At 48.4% G+C, this 20,167-nt stretch overlaps 5 protein-coding genes across 5 annotated transcripts; all 5 read right to left on the minus strand.

Annotated features, from left to right (window-relative positions):
* Positions 1 to 768: 768 nt before the first annotated feature.
* Positions 769 to 4,815, minus strand: Pdw03_0754 (JNK-interacting protein; the record flags this gene model as incomplete). The annotated part of the gene is made up of 3 exons (XM_014680534.2): positions 769 to 4,217; positions 4,300 to 4,727; positions 4,790 to 4,815. The coding sequence occupies 3 exons, from the start codon at positions 4,813 to 4,815 to the stop codon at positions 769 to 771; spliced, it is 3,903 nt and encodes a 1,300-aa protein (XP_014536020.2).
* Positions 4,816 to 7,294: 2,479 nt separating this feature from the next.
* Positions 7,295 to 8,985, minus strand: Pdw03_0755 (Pantothenate transporter; the record flags this gene model as incomplete). The annotated part of the gene is made up of 5 exons (XM_014680536.1): positions 7,295 to 7,430; positions 7,492 to 8,119; positions 8,184 to 8,508; positions 8,569 to 8,608; positions 8,681 to 8,985. The coding sequence occupies 5 exons, from the start codon at positions 8,983 to 8,985 to the stop codon at positions 7,295 to 7,297; spliced, it is 1,434 nt and encodes a 477-aa protein (XP_014536022.1).
* A 688-nt stretch (positions 8,986 to 9,673) lies between these two features.
* On the minus strand, positions 9,674 to 10,726 carry Pdw03_0756 (Fructose-1,6-bisphosphatase; the record flags this gene model as incomplete). Its single annotated transcript, XM_014680538.1, has 1 exon — positions 9,674 to 10,726. The coding sequence occupies one exon, from the start codon at positions 10,724 to 10,726 to the stop codon at positions 9,674 to 9,676; it is 1,053 nt and encodes a 350-aa protein (XP_014536024.1).
* A 760-nt stretch (positions 10,727 to 11,486) lies between these two features.
* Pdw03_0757 (ATPase, V0/A0 complex subunit a) lies at positions 11,487 to 14,156 on the minus strand (the record flags this gene model as incomplete). Its single annotated transcript, XM_014680539.1, has 3 exons — positions 11,487 to 13,613; positions 13,664 to 13,978; positions 14,031 to 14,156. 3 exons carry the CDS (start codon positions 14,154 to 14,156, stop codon positions 11,487 to 11,489), a joined length of 2,568 nt encoding a protein of 855 aa, XP_014536025.1.
* Positions 14,157 to 16,673: 2,517 nt separating this feature from the next.
* Pdw03_0758 (Ceramidase family protein) lies at positions 16,674 to 16,925 on the minus strand (the record flags this gene model as incomplete). Its single annotated transcript, XM_014680540.1, has 1 exon — positions 16,674 to 16,925. The coding sequence occupies one exon, from the start codon at positions 16,923 to 16,925 to the stop codon at positions 16,674 to 16,676; it is 252 nt and encodes an 83-aa protein (XP_014536026.1).
* Positions 16,926 to 20,167: the final 3,242 nt, after the last annotated feature.

The raw sequence follows: 20,167 nt of genomic DNA on the forward strand, positions 1-20,167 counted from the left end.
GATGAATGTTGACTAGGGGAATGAAAAGAAAACTCTGATTTTTGGCAAATGGGTTGCTTCTTCTTTTTTTTTTAAAAAAAAAAAAACAGAGATCTTTGGAGGAAAAAAAGAGCTAAAAGTTCTGTTGAAATTCCTGTTAGCCATGATCTTTCTCTTGCAGTGGGCGAGAATTGCATGTGTAAGGAAAGGCCAATGTCAGGTCTCGGGGCGTATCCCGGACTTGTTAAGCGTTGTCCGCAAGTAGATGGAGAATCATCTCTCAGACTGGTGCCAGCTGAAGTCTCTTCATGCAAGGCCAATTGAGTGCTGTCGAGGGGCAGGTTGAAACCACAACCCTCTTTGCACTCAAGGGGGAATGTGATAAAAAGCAAAGAGGCAGTTCAAACTTACAGTTGGTGTGATCAGGTCCAAAACATCAAGGACATCAAAGGACTCTGAGGTGAAGTAGAAGAAAGGAAAGTCGAGGGGGAAAAGAGCTATTTGAAGGCGGACGGAAGACTCTAGAAGGTACACGTGACTGTGGATAACGCTAGCGCTCAACATCGCATGAGGTCACCTTCTTCACTACCAGCTTTTATCCTTCAGAATTTACTTGAACACAAGGTATGTTCTTTAAATCGAAGTGTGTGTGTATTAAACCCTCACATCCTTAAAAGAGTCTAAAAAAAAACCAAGTGTTACAGGCACTGCCTCGCATCACTCGATCTATAAACGAACAGGGATATCACGCTGCCAAGTACATAGCAAAAAATCAACAAAACCACTCTTCTATTCCTCCAATTGTTCTAGTTCCTCCCAACCGTTTTCACTCATAAGCTGTTTTTTCACCCGTTCTCTCAAACCCTCAATCTGGCTCCCCAGCGCCTCAGTCCACTGACCCTCAACGGTAGCAACCTTATCCTTAAGATCAGTCGTAAGGGCCAGTTCTTCATTGGCACGAGTCTCCTGCATCTCACGACGAACATCGTCTTCCGTCTCTCCACGCTTGATTCGTTGTGTCTCCACAAGCTTCCGACTAGCCCTCATAACAGCAGACCTCACCTCATGCAAGAGGCACAGCAGATTCGTCTGCGACTCAATGAACTGGTAGCTTGATTTCTCCGCATGCGAAAGCAGTGTATATAAATATTGCAGCGGATGTTCATAGTAACTCGGATTCTCCTCGAATTCGCCTGCAGGGATCTGCACCTGGAAGCCGCGTAGGTTCTCAGGCGCCTGCTGCACAAGAGCCAGGAGGGACGGGGCGATATCCCAAAATGCCGAGAGCTGTACCTCGACTCCTCGCATGACATTCTGCTCAATGACATCCAGGAACATCTCGAGTCGGGTTAGCGCCTCGGTTTCGTACTGAACGCGGCGGCGGAGTGCGTCCTGGGTGAAGAAAGCTTGAGTCTCACGTAGCTTGTCTTCGATTTTCATTTGCTTGTAAGGAAGGAGGGCGACGGCTTTGTATTTGTCGTCGCGATCGCTGATGAGGTCAAATGACTCGCGGTGGAGCTGTTCGCGCGCTTCGAAAAGCCATTTTAGTTGCGTCAGTTTCTCTAGGAGCTCAGGCTTCTCATCGCCTTCTTCCTGCGTTTGGTCCAGTGTCCCGCTCTGTGCATCGTCAGAGAGCATGCTACTCAGCTGGTTGATACATGTTGTTGCTCTGCTGATTCTGTCGACGAGAATGGCGTGCATCGGCTTGAGCACTGTTTCTTGGTACGTGTCTAGCTGGCGTTTGACCATTGCCCTTTCTCGCTCGTTCTCTTCGGCAATCATCGCCGCCTCGGCTTCTGCTGCTTCCGCAAAGGTGAGACTGCCTTCTTGGAGCTGGCTTTGGATATTCGATCTGAAGTGGCGGTGCCCCTCATCGACTTGTTGCTGATGCTCTTGAATCATTCGCTCCACGTCAGCCTTGTACCGATGTCTGGTGGTTTTGATCTCCGCGAGATCAGTAATTGATCGAACTGTAGTTCGATGAGTCACCAAATCAGGATGGCTGTTATTCACAGCAGGGTGGTGGCGGGGATAAGGCGGAGGTAGAGTGATCAACCGCGAGATGTCCAAATTGCGGCTTTCATAGCGATACCCAGTCCCGGTAGAATTTGCAGGAGACCCTTCATGCCAGCCGACTTTCTCAGGTGGGTAATCATCAGAGCCATATTCCGTACTCCCATAGTTCATGCTCACATCTTTGGGCTGAGAGGGAGTCAACTCCTGGTCCCCATGCATGGCCTCTCGAGGCAAGCCCATATACTTGGATTCCCGCTTGGATCGTTGAACCCTTCTCTCGGCCCCCTCGCCGCTGGAACCGGTTGCCGACTCCCACCAGCGACTTGGCGCACGGCCTCGAGAGCTCTCATCGTTGCTCATGTTGAGGCTGGCAATCGGCGATAGGCAAGGCTGATAGTTGGTCCACCATGCAGACTCCGGTCGACCTTCTCGGTTTTGTGGGATATCTAGCTTTGGCTGTGGTTTAAGCTTCGGCGGTTTCTTGACCGGCAACTCGAAAAGATTGCGGCGCACATCGTCTACTTGGAACGATTCCCAGACTTTCGAGTACCGCTGGCGCCGGATCTGCGATTCGGCAAGTAAATAGTCCGCAAATATCTTGAGTGCTTCCGCATCATCCTCGGCACTAGCTTCTTTGTCAATAAAGGTTTTGTGTCTTTGAATCGCATCATGCAGGAAAGCAGGATCTTTTTTAAGGACCGATTCCATTGAGACCTGTGCTGTTTGTCCTGGCATTCGGCGTAGTGGCAAGGGTTTCATTGTCGAAACAGCATCATAAGACATGTGGAGAATGTGAGAGAGTGGGCGGCTCTCTGCTTCTTGGGAGGGTGCACGGGAGTGTGAGCGTGGCCGGACCTCTTTTGCCGAGTTGAGAGGCGGAGTTGGTAGTGCTTTTGGCGGTACTGCTTGACTGGTTACTTTGGCATCTGCGGACGAGCCCACTCCATTTGGATTTGGCGAAAATGGAGGCGTATGCGCAAATTCAGCCGAGGGACCAGCAGAGCTGGGTTGTTTTCTGGGGGTGACGTAGGGTGATAGTTCGGGAAGTACAGCGCTAGGCGATGCTCGAGGTCGTGAGACAATATGTGGTCCTTCTGGTCTAATGCTGCTGCTACTGCCGGGAGTTTGATTGTACTTGCCCGACGTTGGATGCCGATAGTGGTCTGGGTTATTGGTCTGGTCTGGTAGAATCAGGTTCGACGGTTTGATCTGCTCGAGAGCATCGGCCCAAGAATTACCATTTGGTGATATCGCACTTGGCGGCTCGAATACCTGGCTTTGTCGGTTGCGTCGTTCAATTCGCCTTTCACGGATGCCCTTGGCACTCGGATCGCGGACTGCTGAGCTGCGGAAAAGGCCGCCACTACCGGGAGTTCTTTGATCAGTTGAATCCTGAGGATCACTGTCCTTCGGCTCTAGTGTCTTGGCTGCTTTTGCTGTATCAACATATAAAGTCTCCGTTGGTCGACTGTTCAAATATCCCTCGTCTATCCAATCAGCTGGCGTAGGCGGGATACTTCCCAGTCCTGTTCCTAGCACAGGAGGTCCCCTTCTCGTCGTCCGGTTCGAGTTTTGGGTTACTCTCAGAGATGAGGATTCTGTCGAGCCACTCACGCTGACAGACCTCGCGGCGGGAGGAGGCCCTGGAGGTGGTGGCGGAAGTGGCATCCCGGGCTCCCAGTTACCATTTGGCGGTGATCGATTTCGCGACTGACTCGTTGCCCTCGATGAGCCTGCACTGCTTATCACGGCTCCAGCAGATGCGGCTCTTCGAGATCCAGGGGCCCGGGATGGCGTATCGAAGTTTGCAGGTGTTGCAGACATATGCTCGTCAAAGCCGGGCGAGGGTTGGGCTTGGTCATACAGTGCCAGCTGAGGTATGTGGCTAGAAGCATTATATGGAATAGCTGGGTCATTATAGGACATGCCCTGATACCCCACTCGACCGTGGGAAACAGACCTACTCGCTGGGTGTCCCCTCGGGGGAGGTGGAGGGGGTAGCGACTGGCGCCCAGAGTCAGGCGGGTAAGCCATAGATATTGGCCGTGGCCGATTTGATCGTCTTTGATACTGGGTAGGCATCTCAAACACGCCCTCTCTGTTGTCAGGTGGGGAAGGCGTTCCGGCAAAATGAGATATTGGCTGACTAGAAAAGTCCCGGGACATTCGATTTTGGCTGCTGGGAGGTGAGTATGGCGGAGGAGGTGGCGACAACGACACATCTACCAAGGGATCAACGTCAATTCAACGCGGGTCTTGGGATACCATTGCTCTGCAAAGACGTAACCTGTGAGCGAGACTCACCCGGATCATTTCTTTGCGGCGTCACACGATGCATATTGCCTGGCTGAAGAAACGGGGCCTGCGCCTGGGGCCTGCCCGGAGGCCCCCAGTCTTGAGGATTATAAGGAACATTGTATGCGTTTCTAGACGCCATCGAAGACGACGAGACGGATCTGCCGTTCATAGGCGATGGAACAGCAGGCGATAGACCGTGAGTAAATGGGCTTGAAAGCGAGGTTGACGATAGAGGCGTCGGTGTTAGTCCAAGACCAGCCCCAAGACCCTGATATTGAGGACCGCTCAGTGATGTTGTCAATAATGGCGGCTGTACGGCGTGCTCTCGGCGACCTGGTGATGGCTGGTTACTGGGACTCGCAGCTGTCGATGACCAGCCCGGATAATGGTTGCTCAGCGGCTGTTCGACACCTGCATGATTTGAACCCAACCAGCTAGAGAGGTAGGGTCAGTATCACGCGTATTGAAAGTGCCCGAGGATGAGAATGGGTTGCACCTATTCATATTGGGCTGTGCATCCATTTAGGAGGCCCGATCGGAAGCCATGGCCGCCTGGAAAGGAAGAGGATGGCCCTACAGAACAGAAAAAAAACAGTTGCCTCGAAACAGGCGAAATACTACTATCTTTTTTTTTCTGTTCCTTACAACTGCGGAGGGCAAGGTTGAGGAAAACATCAGTCTAGCCCATGTGGAGTACTCCTACCGGCAGAGCCAGAGGGATGGTGCGCCCATTATGAAATTAAATCTATATTTGGAACAGACGAAAGAAGAATTTTAGCAAGATCAAATGAGCTTGTCCGAAGCGGGGATTGTTATGCACCTGGCGATGTTCTCATCACATCCGGGGCCCATGCTCGGCGCTTATCGCTCTCTATGAGGGGTCCAACGACCCTTGTCCCTTATGTCCCCGCAATAAAAACAACAAACCACAGGGGAATTTGGTGGAATATCTCCAGCCGTGTGACTAGAGTATGCAAGGGTGGCTGTAGGGTGCAAAACATCCAAAAATAAAGATCATACGGAGTAATTTCAAACACTCTAAGCAAGGATCAGATGTTTCTTTGAATTCGTATTGGCATTTGTATTGAACTTCCAACTACGGAGTGCTGCGGCTTTCTTTTTTTTTTAAAGAAAAGACCAGGATGTATCTGCCACGTGCGTGGACCGAGGGAAGACCGACGACAGCTTCGACATCTTTGGGACTTTTCAACTGAAATCGATGTTAGCAACAAGACTAACAAGCATTGGACAAAAAGACATTGTGTATAGAGGAATTTCAGATAAAGCCTTGTCACAGGCGATGGTCGTCAATTTTAAATCCTTACGTTGACCGTCGTGATAAATTGAAGTGAATCATCATTTAAAAGGGTGAAGCAAGAAGAAACTGTTGGAACTTACAGAAATGAAGCAGATCGCAATTGGCGTCTGCAATTATTAGTTCGCTCAATTGTTTCTGTTCGAAATCTCATCAGCGTCGAGTACTGAGTGGACATTGTAGCAATGTGAGACTCGTGAATTTATCAGGCATGACAGTTTGTCGTCTTCGCCAGCAAGCCGACTAGGACATATGCTTGTCTTTTTGTGTCGTTTCATCATGTAAGGTCGGGAAGAGGAAGGAGACATGGTGTACATACACCCACTGTTCAAGAGAGCTCTTGGAAGTTCAAATTGAAAAAGATCTGTCTTCAAAGAATCATTAGCACTAGCCAAAGAAATTTAATGAGTCAAGTTTGTGTAGGAGGGATTGTCAGAAAGGCATGAATGGTTATTAAAAAGATTGTGTCAGCATCGAAAACTCGAATCAGACTCGTCATCTAAAGGGTATCATCATAAAGGGTAGGGCAGCAAGAACAAGACTCGATTGCATACCTTCTACAGTTACATTTGAGGTCTCAAATAGTGCACATTGAAATATGCTTCTATTGAAAAGGGTTAGTGAGTGTCACGCAACCATCTCATGAATTGTTGAATATATGGCATGTCTCAGTGGGCGAGGTTTTCTAGGCCTGCCGCAAAAAAGGCGCATCCAATCATGACCGAACATCTTTTTTCAAATGCCGTCGGAGCCCAGTGCCGTTTCATCTTCGGACAGAGATTCTCAGGGGAGAGGGGCGTAGGCTTACCATCAGAGCCAGTAGCGCATCAACCTATTGGTCTTGACAAATTAGCACACAGTTCGAATATGACTTTGATGCAGATGTTCAAGCAAGGTAAAAAATCAGAAATAGCCATTTGTATCATCACCGACCCGAAGGTCTGAGACGGTAATTTCCAGCGTATTTTCATACACATCGCGTTCATCATGGTATGGGACAGAGAGTGAAATAGAGACATTTAGAACTCACCATATGCGCACATAGTCAGGTTGTGCCTGCAATCGATGATATGTGTATCCTATCACTTCTGGAAAAGCAAATTAGCTCAGTCCAACTCAATGTCTATGTGATGATTTGAAGCAATGAGGTGAGATCAGCCTGACGTGCAATAACATAAGTTTCATTCCCCAGAGGGTCAAAGACTCTAGTTTGTATTTGGTTAAAGGTATCATCATGTTGGGAGGTGCGCAGATGTGTTGAGGGAATTGAGTGGACAAGATCTTACCATCGTTGCAGATCCTGCAGAACACCTGTTGATTAGTGAGAAAAACCCTGTTTCGGAAGTTGTGATTGGCTCAAGGCCAGGAATCATTGACCTCAGTCTCCATTTGCATTGGAAGAATTAACCATGCTGGAGATGAGCGTAGGATAATGGAAAAGAAAAGTGTGAAAACACAAATTTGTACTTTTTTCAAGCTCCCGCGGCGCGGAATCACCTTCGGCCGGAGCTAGGTCATATTGGGACTAGCGTTGCCATAACCGAGATTTCGCTTACGTCAAATACCAACGGGGCCGGCCCGAGGTCATTTGGGGAGCTTAATCGAGTTTAGCTGCAATTTTACAACATGGAAAGAAGAGTCAGAATCTGATCAATAAAATCTATCAAGTCATTGTTTCATAGCCATCTATGCATCAGAACGCTTCTTTTCACGGGCCCAGAACTGGTAGAGAACAGTCAGCATAGCTAGCATGCACACATCAAGGGCAATAGTCCAGTTATATCCAATAAGGTACCTCGGGGCATCGACAGTCTTCCACACGCTAAACAAGAAAAACGTGTTAGCATAAAATTTCAGCATCAGCAGGTTGCACCAATACTCACAGAAGCGGAATCCAAGCCCCAAAAGTATTACCAATAGTGTTCATAGCACTGATGACAATAGCACGCTCCTCGGCACTATGAGCACAAATCTCATTTGCCCAGGCATAGATAATAGCCGCAATACCATCCGCTGTACCCGATAGGAAGAACGCAAAGAACTTGAGTCCAACAGGGACATTCCAGATGGCCAGCACAATACAAGCAAAGATATTCAACACAGCAGTGGCAGCAATCAAGCTGGCCTTCGAATCGTATACATCAGAGACAACACCACAGAGTACAGATGCCACAATGGTGACCGCTGGCGATACTGTCGTGATCGTATTAATGCTCTCAACCGAGTATCCTTTCTCCTTAAGCCAGATCGGCAAGCCACTGTTCGAGGACACACCGTCTGCCTGTGAGAAAAAGAATGCAAATGCGACTAGAACCCACAGCCGCCAACCTTTCAGTATCTGGACAACTCTCACCTTGGTGAAAGGTTGGCGGGCTTCGCGGTTCTCAGATGCCATGCGTTGTTGCGCGAGGAGGACTTCGTCAGCGCTGAGGAAGCGCGAGTTGCATTTGTCTGGTGTGCTAGGAAGAACGCATAGGCCTAGGAAGGCGATGGGGATTGTGCATGCAAAGCCTAATACCGTTAGTCTGTGTCTGTTTGGGGGAGGGTTCTCGTGGGACACTTAGGACCCACTTACAAATGATGTACAGCCATCTCCATCCTTCAATCCCATACCGACCATCAAGCTTGGCATAAGCTCCTGCTTGAATATATCCCGAACTCATGCTGCCGACTTGGGAGGCTATGAAGAAGATCGCGCCTCGACGGGACAGCTCCGAGCGCTTGTACCAACTACCCAGGTACCATTGCACAGCAGGGAAGAAGAAGCCACCGAGAGCACCGACGAAGAAACGGAGAGCGTAGAGCTGGGTAACATTGCTAGCTTTGTATTGTGCCAGGGTGAAGACACCCCAGAATAGATCTGCGGCAGGCAGGAAATAGTTCACAGGGCAGCGTGTCATCTAGGGAAAGCAATCAGCGAACCAGCATCTCCGTGGGATGGATTGTAAATAACAACGAACCAGTAGAGTCAGAGGAATCTGCATCGTGATGAAGCCAACCCTATACCATGTCAGCATCAATCCTCAATTCACGTTTTCCAAGCACCACCACCAGCCCACTGGATAGACATACATGTAGACCGTCTGCAGATAGTTCAACTGGTTCCCATAAAGCTTCAAATCTTCCTTCATGCCGGACACATAGGCTGTACTCGTCGCCGAAGAATCCAAGACTTTAGCCCAGTACGCCAGGAAGACGAAGACGATTATCAATCCATCGAGCTTGAGGATCAGCCGCCGCTCAGCAGGGGTATCGGTCGGCGCAAACCACTCGTACAATTTTTGGCGTGCGGGCTCAGAGGCGGTGGGACTCTCTGATTTCGTGGGGGTTTGCTCTTCCACTGCCCGCGGGGCTTTCTCGATAGGCAGAGAAGACATGGTCGAATATCTACCTCTAACAACAACCCTTGCCTCTGGGGTATGAGGTTATGATATCGCCGATCAGTGGTCTGAGACAGCTTCAAAGTTTTTTTTCGTAGGAACTCTGGAATGTTATAGGGCTGATTTGGAGCACGCCATCAGCCTCTCGAATGAGGAGTCATCACATTCGCCAGGAATTTTTGACGCTATCACCAAAATCGCATCACGTAATTACCAAGCGCATTTGTGACTCGCTAGGGCCTTTGGGTTTGACCCAGAAGGAATAAAGAGATGAAGTCTCATGTTTCCCTTGAAGAGCCTGTGTTGTGGAAGGGGTGTATAGTCAAAATCATTTAAACTTCGGTAGCTTGTTGCCCAGATTCCCTGTGGGGACCCGATCTAGTGGAGTCTCCATCCTCAGCGTGCGCCACGGAGTAGACAAAATGCACGGATTTGGTAGCACTACAGAACAGTATGGTTCAGGGATTTTCTAAAAAATTTTCAGTCCCGAATTATGCGGGTATAAGTATCGTAAAGCGCTCAAAACAACAAGACTGCAACGAAGCAGAGATCGGGAAACCAGATTGTAAACTCCGACCATCCAAGTCATAATTTCCAAGAATGAGATAGATAAATTATTAGTTAGTGTCAAGAGAGAAGATGCCAGAGGAGACTAGCATCCAGAAAGGATAAAAAACTGTCTCGCTTATTTCTTGTACTTGTTGTACATGTCAATGACCTTCTGGACCTCATCCTTGGAGCCAAGGAAGACACCGCTCTTGTCGTGGATGTTCTCAGGAACAACCTCCATCAACCGCTCCATGCGCGAGTTAACAGCAAGACCGCCGGCGTTCTCGAAGACCATAGCCATGGGCGCACACTCGTACAGGATGCGCAGTTTGCCTTTGGGGCTCTTCGAGTCGGCCGGGTAGGCGAAGATACCGCCGTACAACAGAGTGCGGTAAGCATCGGCGACCATGCTGCCAATATAACGGGCGCTGTAAGGCTTGCCACCGTTTTCCGGGTACTTGAGGCTGTGGAAGTAGGCATTACACCACTCATCCCAGTACTGGCTGTTACCCTCGTTGACTGAGTAGATGGAGCGCGCTGCGGGCAGTTTCATGTTGGGGTGAGTGAGGATGAACTCGCCGAGCGAGTTCTCGAGCGTGAAGCCGTTGACACCACCACCACGCATCGTGATCACCAGCTGTGCTGAGGCGCCGTACATGGTAAAGCCGGAGGCCACCAGGCTGGTACCCGGGTGGAGCAGGTCCTGCGGGCCGACGGTCTTGTTGGGACCCAGAACCTCGTCGGGGAGCTGGAAGATACCGAATATGGTGCCAACGGATACACCTGCGTCTAAGTTGGAGGAACCGTCGATGGGATCGCAGACGACAGCGTAGCGAGCATTGGGGTGCTCGTCGAATCGGATGACTTCCTCTTCTTCTTCTGAAACGACAATGCGGCACTTGCCAGAGCCACGCATTGCGGAGATGAAGATATCATTTCCAATCACGTCCAGCTTCTTCTGGTCATCGCCAGTTATGTTTGAGGAACCAGCCAGTCCTGTAAGGTTGATCAAGGAGGCACGACGGATGTAGTAAGCAATTGACTTGAAGGAGAATTGGAGGGCATGGCACAGGAGGGTGAAATCCCCCGAGGCTTCAGGGTGCTTAATCTGTTCTTCTGTGAAGAAACGGGAAAGTGTAACAATATCAGTGTTGATGTTCTCCGCTCCGACGGGGGGTGCTGTAGCCATTTTGAGGTATTGTGAGGATTTGACTAAGGGATGAAGATTGAAAGGTATAGCAATTGAGTTTCAATGACGAGATTAAATAGTCGAAGTGGCAGTCTTGAAACAATGAAGATAGAAGAAAAAGTAGTCCAACGTCAGTGAGGGGGATTAACCCGGGTAGAAGTACGGAGTATGGGGAGTGACCTCAGACCCGTTTTCGTCATTTTGCCCCGCGTGACCTGCCCGGGCCCTCCTCGCCCGGTTTCCCCTTACCGGGAACGCCCGCCTCTTAACTATAGAGCTCCATGTCAAAAATCAACCATTATTAGTAGATCGCTGCAGAAATTTGACATGTTAGATAATTCCCTAAGCTCTCTCCAACTAGCTATACATCCATATCAATGTGCCCGAGCTAATCGAAGATGCGCTGTACTATAGTCTAGATCCTCCCGGTCTGTTCCTTGCTCGACTCAGAGCCTCGGCCTCGGGATCAGCAACGGAAGAATAAATTCCCTATACCCCACCCGCAGTCATGTGCACTTGAAAAGATCTTGAAATCTAGGTAACCTATGGGTGTAACTAAGTGTACCTAATTAAAGGGGGATATCTGCGCTATTAGTGATAGTTCGGTGTGGATATGTGCAGAGATCTACATAAAACAATAGCAGGTGGGACAGATCAGTAGTCAATATAGATAGTGTATTCTTCTAGACCCTTTACAATACAAAAAAGGAGACAGGGAGTGAGACAGTCCCATGCGTTGGAGAGAAAGAAAGGAAAAAGACTAGTCCACAGGGTCCTCCTCCAACAGGGTCTTGAAGCTGAAAGGCAGGAAAGGAATACCCTCACCAACGAAATGCTTGCTCATCGCTTCAACCCAGTGAAGACGAAGCGAGTGCAACATGGCACTGGTACCTTCCATCACACAAAGAATGCAAATCGTCAGTACGAACCAGAGGTAGAAGCTGACAACAATCATGATAACACGGGTCACGGGGTTCTCCTGGTCAAAGGCACCGCCGATGGTCATGGTCCAAAGAACGATCGAGAGTTGCTGGTGAGCCAGCGACAAAGCCCACAGACGAAGATAAGAGGCAGTGTGAGAGATACAGTTTAGGCAGAATTCGATGGTGTGGATGACTTGGTGGATCATGATGTCGCCAAAGTCGAATTCCTCGTGCTCTTCGCTATCATCGATGTCCTGAGAAAGCATGGCCACGCCTTCTCCATCGCTAGCCAGACTGTCACGACCTAGCAGACCGTCCATATCACCATCGGCGTCAAGTGCACTCACGCGGGAGTTCTCTCCAAGACCACGGTAACCTAGGGCACGAGCACGGTTGTGTTCATAGCGGAGCCAGAACGGCTTAAGGAAGAGCATGATAGGGACCTGGGCCACGGCAACGAGGAGGAGAAGAACCTGGACCGAGCTCTGGCCAGGATAGAGTTGCTCTTCAACGGTACCAGGGCTCAAGAACATGAAAATGAGCATGTTCAGGAGACCGGGGGGGTTCACACCCTTCTCCTGCCAGTTCACGGACCACTTGTAGAGAATAGTGAGGACAAGGTAACCAAAGATTGACTGGAAGAAGAGCAGCCCAGGAACGAAATTGCCCCAAATATCAACCTTGGACTTGAAGTGCCGTCCGTTGACGTACTGCAAGCAAAGGGCATATGTCATGTGGCACCATCCAAGGAGAACACTCATCTTCATCTTCATACTGTTCGAGAAAAGCAAGGAATTGTCCGCCTCGTGCCAGTTCCAGTCCAAACCAATTGGATAGCGATAGCCTTCTTTCAATGTCGCCTCAACCATTTGGCCGGCCTTGATGTCCTCGGGCCATTGCCACTGACTGGGGAAGATGGTGAAAGATTTGGAGAAAATGTCGTTGTAAATGAAACCGGTGTAAATCGAAAACAGACCCATCATTAACATGATGTATCGTCCATAAAATGCCATGTATGTCAGTTCATCCAGTTTAGTCCGCGCCAGCTTCTTTTCCCAGAAGATCATAGCAGAAGCGGCCAGAGTCATCAGTGTACCATGGCCGCAATCACCGAACATGACTGCGAACAAGAAGGGAAAAGTGACAACTGTGTACAGGCCAGGATTGACTTCCGAATACTTGGGGATACCGTAAGCATTGACAATTGTTTGGAATCCTTCGGTGAACTTGTTTGTCCTGACAAAAGTCGGAGGAGTCTTGTTGGTGCGGATCTGATTGACAATTGTAGGAACGGTGAGGCCAGCACGGTCGTTCACATCCTGAAGGGTTGACTTGATCAGAGCAAGAGAATTTGTGGGGCACCATGCCTCAGCAATCAACGTCTTCCGCGCCCGGTCGTATGAAAATTTGTTCAAGGTATCGTAAACGGCCTTTTCCTTCTTGACAATGATCATCCACGCGGCGAGCGAGCGAGCAATTTGGGAAAGTTCCGCATCAAGGGTGTTCTTGGTGTTACGGAGCACATTGCCAACATCGCCGAGACGAGTATTCACTTCATGAATCTGGTCCCTTCTCAGCTCACTGTTCTCATCGACACCGTACAAGGATGCGTTGAGCGACTCCGAGATCTTTCTAATCTTGGCTAGGATGTTCTTGCCATGAGCAAAGATAACGAAAACATTTTTGTGTACTTCCTCGTTGGTCATCGGGTCAATAATGGGCTCCGGGATCTCGGACTGGTTCATGTAGAGGTTTCCACGCAGGGTGCGCCAGAGGATACGCTCAAAGGCTCCAATGCGATCCCGGGGTATAACACCAGCGACGAATCCAATGTTCATTTCCGAGAAGCTCTGCTGGCCCTGAGTGTCTCCATTTTGATGAGGTGCGTGGTGCTCAACATCACGGAGCAAAGGAGCTTCATCGTTGTCAAAAGACTGGCGAATGTCTTCTGTTTGTGTATGGGCCTATTCAGTCAGCCTCGTATGTCAACAGCGTTATATTCGAAGCCACCTACCCGATCGAAGAATCCACCGGCCTCCCTAAGTACCCATCGCCATTCGCTCAGTTCGACTTCACGCTTCTTCAAGGTTTCATAGCTATCGTTCAGAGAGATAATCCGCTGTTCAAGACTCTCGCTGCGATCAGCCAACTCATCGATCTCAGACGCTAAAGGGGCAGCCAATGTATCGGAGAAATCCGAAGAAGATCTCATGGGGATTGCAGCTTTTTCCATCTGCTGATGGAAATAGCGGAGCTGTCTTTCAACATTGTCCAGGCGACGGATTTCTTTTGTAAAGGTTCTTTGGAAAGCGTTGGTATCCGGGTTGAGCTAGAAAGAAGTCAGTGGGGAGCATCAAAGCACGGCATTCTTCGTCACCTACATCTCGGAACTGAACCTGACCAACTTCGCCTAAAGCACTGACAACTTCTCTTCCGATCTCGTTGGCAATGTAGAGCTGGGTCAGGCTCATGTCCGCCGAGCGGAAGAAGGTATCCCGCGGAGCCATGGTGTAAAGAGGCTACCAGGAGCCGTGTCTTTTGGTAAGAAGACAGGGGAAAGGAAAAGTCTAAAGAGCGACAGTAGACAGATAAATTCAATGAAAGGCAAAGATCCTCAGCTCTGTTGTTGCAGGTGGGCCGGGCTCTACTAGGACTTGTTCTCGGGTGGCTCTGCCAAGCTAGCTCAGCCGGATTTAGTCACGTGCTTTGTTTTTGCACGTGATGTCAGAAGACTTGATTATATGTACGGAGTAGTAGTCAACTGTAGTTCCCTTGAACCACTCCTGATTAAAATAACACCTGAATAGATGAACTAGTGGCCCTTTTTCCATTTTTAAACTTTCTTTCTGTATTTCAAGAGTCTGAACCCGCTAGATATCTGTCCGTATGGCCTACCAGGGAATGGGAGTAGGTTAACCAACTGATCAATGTTGAGGAACGAGTTTGCCGCCGCATGCTACAAAATCGGTGATTCCGTTAGGGCTTATATACTGCCGCGGTGATACTGGAAAATGCGATGGTTTTAATTTTATATGCGGAGTACATGTTGTTTCTAGAATTTTCTGGTCGAATTCATAGTTTAATTTTCTCATCCAATCTCCTTGTTGGAATCAGCGACCTATCTACATAAATCTTGAGATTCTAAACGCACGACACAGGATCCGGTGTTTTGCCTAAAACTCTCTATGTAAATGGAAGAGGGGGGGGGGGTCTCTGGTTACCATTCAAGAAATGGGTTTACCTGGAAACTCGACTCCGTACTCTACTACCTCACATCCCACGCAACACTCCCTTCTTGTCTTTCTCTTTTAGCCTCATACTGCAAACGCTGCACCGAGGTTATCCGAACACATACCGGCTGACTTGAAAGACGGTTCCGTTTTCCGCGTGTCACTGGCTTGTCGTGATAGTTGCTCATTGCTCCTCTTCGTCTTCATTCAAAGAGACACACCCATGGCTTCAAACAGTTGATCAATTTCGGATTACAGAGACATTAAACCACAGCTAATTTGAAATTCGATGTGTCTTGGTGGGCCCCCACCGAGAAAATCGAGCATGGCAAACTGGATACTTTTGAGTCTCTCATTGATCCTCTTTCTCGTTTCAGCTTGGTCATCTTTCCTTGGAGGGCCAACTTACTGTAAAGCATTCTCGGATGTTTCAGATACCGGGGAGGAATAAAATCTATCATGGAATGGTTGTTGCTGCGTAATTCACAAAACACCCGTTGCATTTGAGAATGTACCATTGACACTGCCACACTGTTTTTGACAAAATTTCCATATGCAGTTTGCACAACAATTCCTGAACAATTCTGGAAGAATTATGCATACTGTAAATAGGCATTCTCTTTGCAACTCTGGCGGGGTTCTGGGGCTTCGGTGCCGACAATCTACGTGGTTTCCTAATGCGAGCGGAAGTTCGAAAAGAGCGTAAATTTATGTTGGTGCTATATCACTGAGACAACTTCTCACGAGGGTTTCCATCGGCGCATTTTTTTCATATTTTGTGTCGCGTCACCGTCACCTTTCATGACCATCTGTCAGACTACTATAGAGAGTTCAGTTTCCAGGATCCATCTTTCTCATAGATGGCTGTGTTCATAATTAGACATGGTTTCATTAGAGATATTATACTGATGGGCAGTCCTGTAGAGGATATCCATAGGGGCTGGGGTATTGATGAAGGATGAAGAAAGAAGCTCTCGTTCAATAATTATCAGTCACTATCCTGGGATATCAGGATAGTTGTTCAAGGAATATGATCTTACAGCCAGCCCGCCACGTCTTGTCTGTCGGATCTCAAAGCTGGGCGCGGCGTCAGCCACCGTCAGCTATCGTAGATACGGGCGACCTCGGGCGACCAGGTTCCACATCGGCCAGAATGATCATGGATGTAGCTTGGTTGGGATCGAAGCTCATTATAAGAAAAATCCTGTGTTTGGAGGCTGGTTTTTTTGTTGCATATCGAACGATGAGAGCTGCAGAGATTTTTGATCATCGTTCGATATTTGATTTGAAGACCCACGGCTAGAAAACCACTGAATACCGTTAAATTTCCATGTCATACCTCTGGTCTTTGTCGTAATTTTTGCGTCGAAGTAAAACATTTTGCACGAGTTCCCCGGCCTGGACCTGGACTACAATTGAGGTTGCCTACCAGCGATATATGCAATACATGATAAGAAGGGTGCTATAGAACAAGATAGGGAAAACTTGTTTGAAGAGAACTCGACAGAAACGAAATTTGAGATCGGAGATCGACCACCACCACTCCGACAAAACATCTCTTGGTTATTGAAGTTCCACCATACAGAATCGCCCCATCATTTCGAGAGCCTGGTAATTCAAAACGAAGTTGGTTGAAGATTGCCATGTTGTAATACATGCCCACAATATTGACGTAGGACGAAAAAAAAAGTTCAACCCCATCGTCACCGGTACACATCAACTCTTATCGACCGGAGTCGACGAGCACACAGGAACTGAGATGTCCCAGTCGCACATCAGCTTATCAGTTTCGGTTCAGGCCCCGCCATCCCTCTTCGCGTATTCCTCCTCCATCCGCTCCTCGTACAGGCGATCGGCTTCCTCCTTGGTCAGAGCGCGACCACTGTCAGTATTCTGCGACGCGCTGGCCGAGCTGCCAGGTGCGGTCCCGAAATAGCTGTTATTGTTGATAAGGTCAGGGGAAGTGTGTGTAGCCGAACTAGGAGGTTGGGTGCAGTTGACTTCGTGTTGTTGCTTGTCAAAGAGATCGGCAGTGGGAACAGGCATCTTGAGTGAGTGAAGTTTTGGGTCGTGATTGCGGTAGTGGTTTTGAAGGATGCAAGTTTGAGGAGGAGTGAGGATAGAAAAAATTCAAGCTGTTAAGAATGTGGTTGTATTAAGAATGTGGCAGCTGGTATTTTATGCTAGGTAGTGAGAGTTGGCCTGGTGGTTTATCGCCACACATGTGGCAAAGCTCGTTAGTCGGACGTCATATCAACCAACGAGGCCGGGAATTGAGAATCCAGCGATCAAGGTCTAGTAAATAGGGACACAGGGCACTGAAGCACAATGGAATAAACACGACGCGAACAGGATTTTACAATGAGCGATAACGACAGCACACACCATCTCACAATCACCGAAGGATGGAGACAAAAGAGCTTCGCATAACGAGTCCCGAAGGAGGCATCGAAATACTTGAACCAATTTGAAAATAACTCAAGAAACAAGTGCAGACGCTATCATACAAACATGCCCTGACGTCGCATTTTTTTTCTCAGATCACATCTCATCTTCAACCTCGAGCCACTGGCTCAAAACTTGATGAAAAGATATCCACGAAGGAGAGTGCCAAAGAATACGCCTGTCAATGACCACGAAGGCCATTGAACAAACTGTTCCGCCGCGCTGTGCAATGCAGGGACCAATCTGTGGTGAGCTGCCTTTATGATCGCATCCACCCAAACAAGGTAAGTATGAAGAAGAAAAGAAAAGGGGAGGAAGCAGCGGGCGAGCAGGGAATATTTATACATGTGAAGAAAAGCGGTGGCAAATATCGAAGGCTTTTGTTAATCTCTGATTGGCAAATAACCGAGAGCACGTGACTCCTGCCAAGACACATCTGCATGTGACACAGCTCATTCACCGCCCTCCCTTTCTGGATCTTTCTGACCTGTCAGGTTGAGGAATGACCGTCCCGCGTACAACATGTGTTCTAGGTATGTACATCGTAAAGCGCACAGGATACAGGTACCATGCATTTGCTTTTATGCTCTAGGGCTCAAGGTAAATGCTTGTGCCAGAGTGAAAATGAAATCATGAACCGATATATGGAGTACGGAGTACAGATACAGACATGAATCAATAATTGAAACCTCCTCGTTCGACGCCTCAAAACAAGCCAGACTCCATACCCGAGCTTGTGTGGATCCTCCCCTATTCCACAACTTTGTATTGTGGCTCTCGCCTCATTCTCACCTCCCGTATAGTGTGCTACCCAAAAACACAAAGACGTTTGAATCACAATTTGATTCGGATATTGTCCGTCGGAAATATACCTTTGTTCGGAGAGTTCTACAAGATTGAACCGGGAGAGAAACCCACAGTTAATCTCAAGCTAATTTTAAGCAAATGCCCATCTTCATCAAAGCGTGCCGTGGTTAAGTTCATCAAGTGGACGCTAGAGTCATCGGAGGGCATCGGAGAGCTTAGATGGACAGGAACCCCCCTCACCCGTCCCCTGCGTACACCGCAGGTCAAGGAGGTGCTTTGGTGCAAAGGATTAAGATTAATTTACTCGATAACGCGCTCGGGAGATGTGTTCTGTCTTTCTCGAAAGTGAAGTACTTGGTGTGGATCTAACTAGGTATAGTCCTGCTGCTGTAGCACTAAATTAAATGTAGTTTAATTTTTTTCCTACTAAAAACGTACTCTGTGCTCCGTATGCGGAGTAGCTAGTATCTGCATCATGTACGGTAAGATGTACAGTGATGGTCCACAAGTTTCATCACCCCTACTCTGCCCGCCCTAATCCCACCAATCAAAGACCTAATATTTTGAGCGGTATGGTAATTCCAGTAGGCGGTGCGACCTTCTAGGAAGGCGGTAGCCAAGGCGCGCTGAAGCTCATGGACTGTCACTAAATGTCCCTGCAACAATCTCAGCTACAATGTAGTCACATGGAGCAATAACAATGCATGCTGAAAAAGCGGGAAGGAATATCTCCAACATAGGCGCTTGAGCTCCGTTACGCATGGCACTTGCATGGTGTCAAAATTAGTCCATACATCGATAAGAGAACATAAAAGATCGACAAGCCCGACTTGGAACAGTAATGTGATCGACGTTGACCAGGAAATTTCAACCATTCATAGACACAGCAGAAGCAGGGATAAGACTCACGACTCGCGACCGCAAAAAAGGGCGTGAGGATAAACAGTTCCGAGTAGCGCTGGCCCTAACGGGTGCAAAAGGGGGCCAGGACAGGGTGTGATGAGTTACCGAGCAGGGGATGGATTCCCCCGTGTGTCCATCATCACTGGAAACACCATATGTATACAACACAAAGGCGGTTAAAAATTCCTATACGACTGGGACGATGAGCTCATGGTGCTTATTCTGATGATAGTGGCAGTTCGATCAGAATCATACAACGTACCAATAAAATGGTGCCACACTTACATTGTGTAGCCGGGAAAAAAAAAGAACTTTGTACCAGGGCACTCTCCGTTCTGGCGTTGGGCCTGCAGACGCTATCTTGTAGATGAACCGTGGAAACGATGCCAAATAAAGTGCATTGATTCACCTGGGCAGAGTTTTTAGGGCTGGTCAACCCCTATTCGCTAAGACTCAATTCTAAATGCATAACATGGTGGAGATCATGTTATTTTTTTTCCTTAACGGAGTGCACTTTGTCATTGATAAACTTAGAAAAAAAAGGTAGCGGACGGGGTACTACGTATATTGTAAAGGGTGAAAGAAAAGGGGCTTGATTAGGGCCATAATGGTCTAAGTCTGTGGATTTTGTCTCTCGTTTCATGTATGATCTTTTGTACAACGATATAAAGTTGTATACCTCAAACTCCGTGGGTTGGTACCATGACGAGAGGATCCTCGTATAGAATGATGCGCTTATCACGTAAAGAGGCGACACGCTGTGATGATGCTGGGATTGGCCTGACAAAAACATCATGGGATCCTTCCCGCAGGGTGATCAAGATAGTTGATCCACCGATAGGGACATTAAAGCCAGAGCCAAGAAGGAGGGGTTGTGTCAATGTTGGTTGGTTGTCCCCGAGGGTTTGCACGCCACTCCATCATAGAGTTGATATCGGGTCATGGGGTCTGAGTAAAGATTGCACCAAAAAGTCGTGACGGCCAACCATTCTGTAGAACCTAGCGATGAGTGCATTGCCCCAGTAGCCAATAAAGGGACGAAGTTCAGATATGCAGATTATTGAGATCATCACGAAGGAAGAAAATGATGGGCTGTCTTGTGGTGAGGGGCATAGAATACAGGGATACCCCTC

This window comes from Penicillium digitatum, chromosome 4 (assembly GCF_016767815.1).
Source record: "Penicillium digitatum chromosome 4, complete sequence".
NCBI classification, from domain to species: Eukaryota; Fungi; Ascomycota; class Eurotiomycetes; order Eurotiales; family Aspergillaceae; genus Penicillium; species Penicillium digitatum.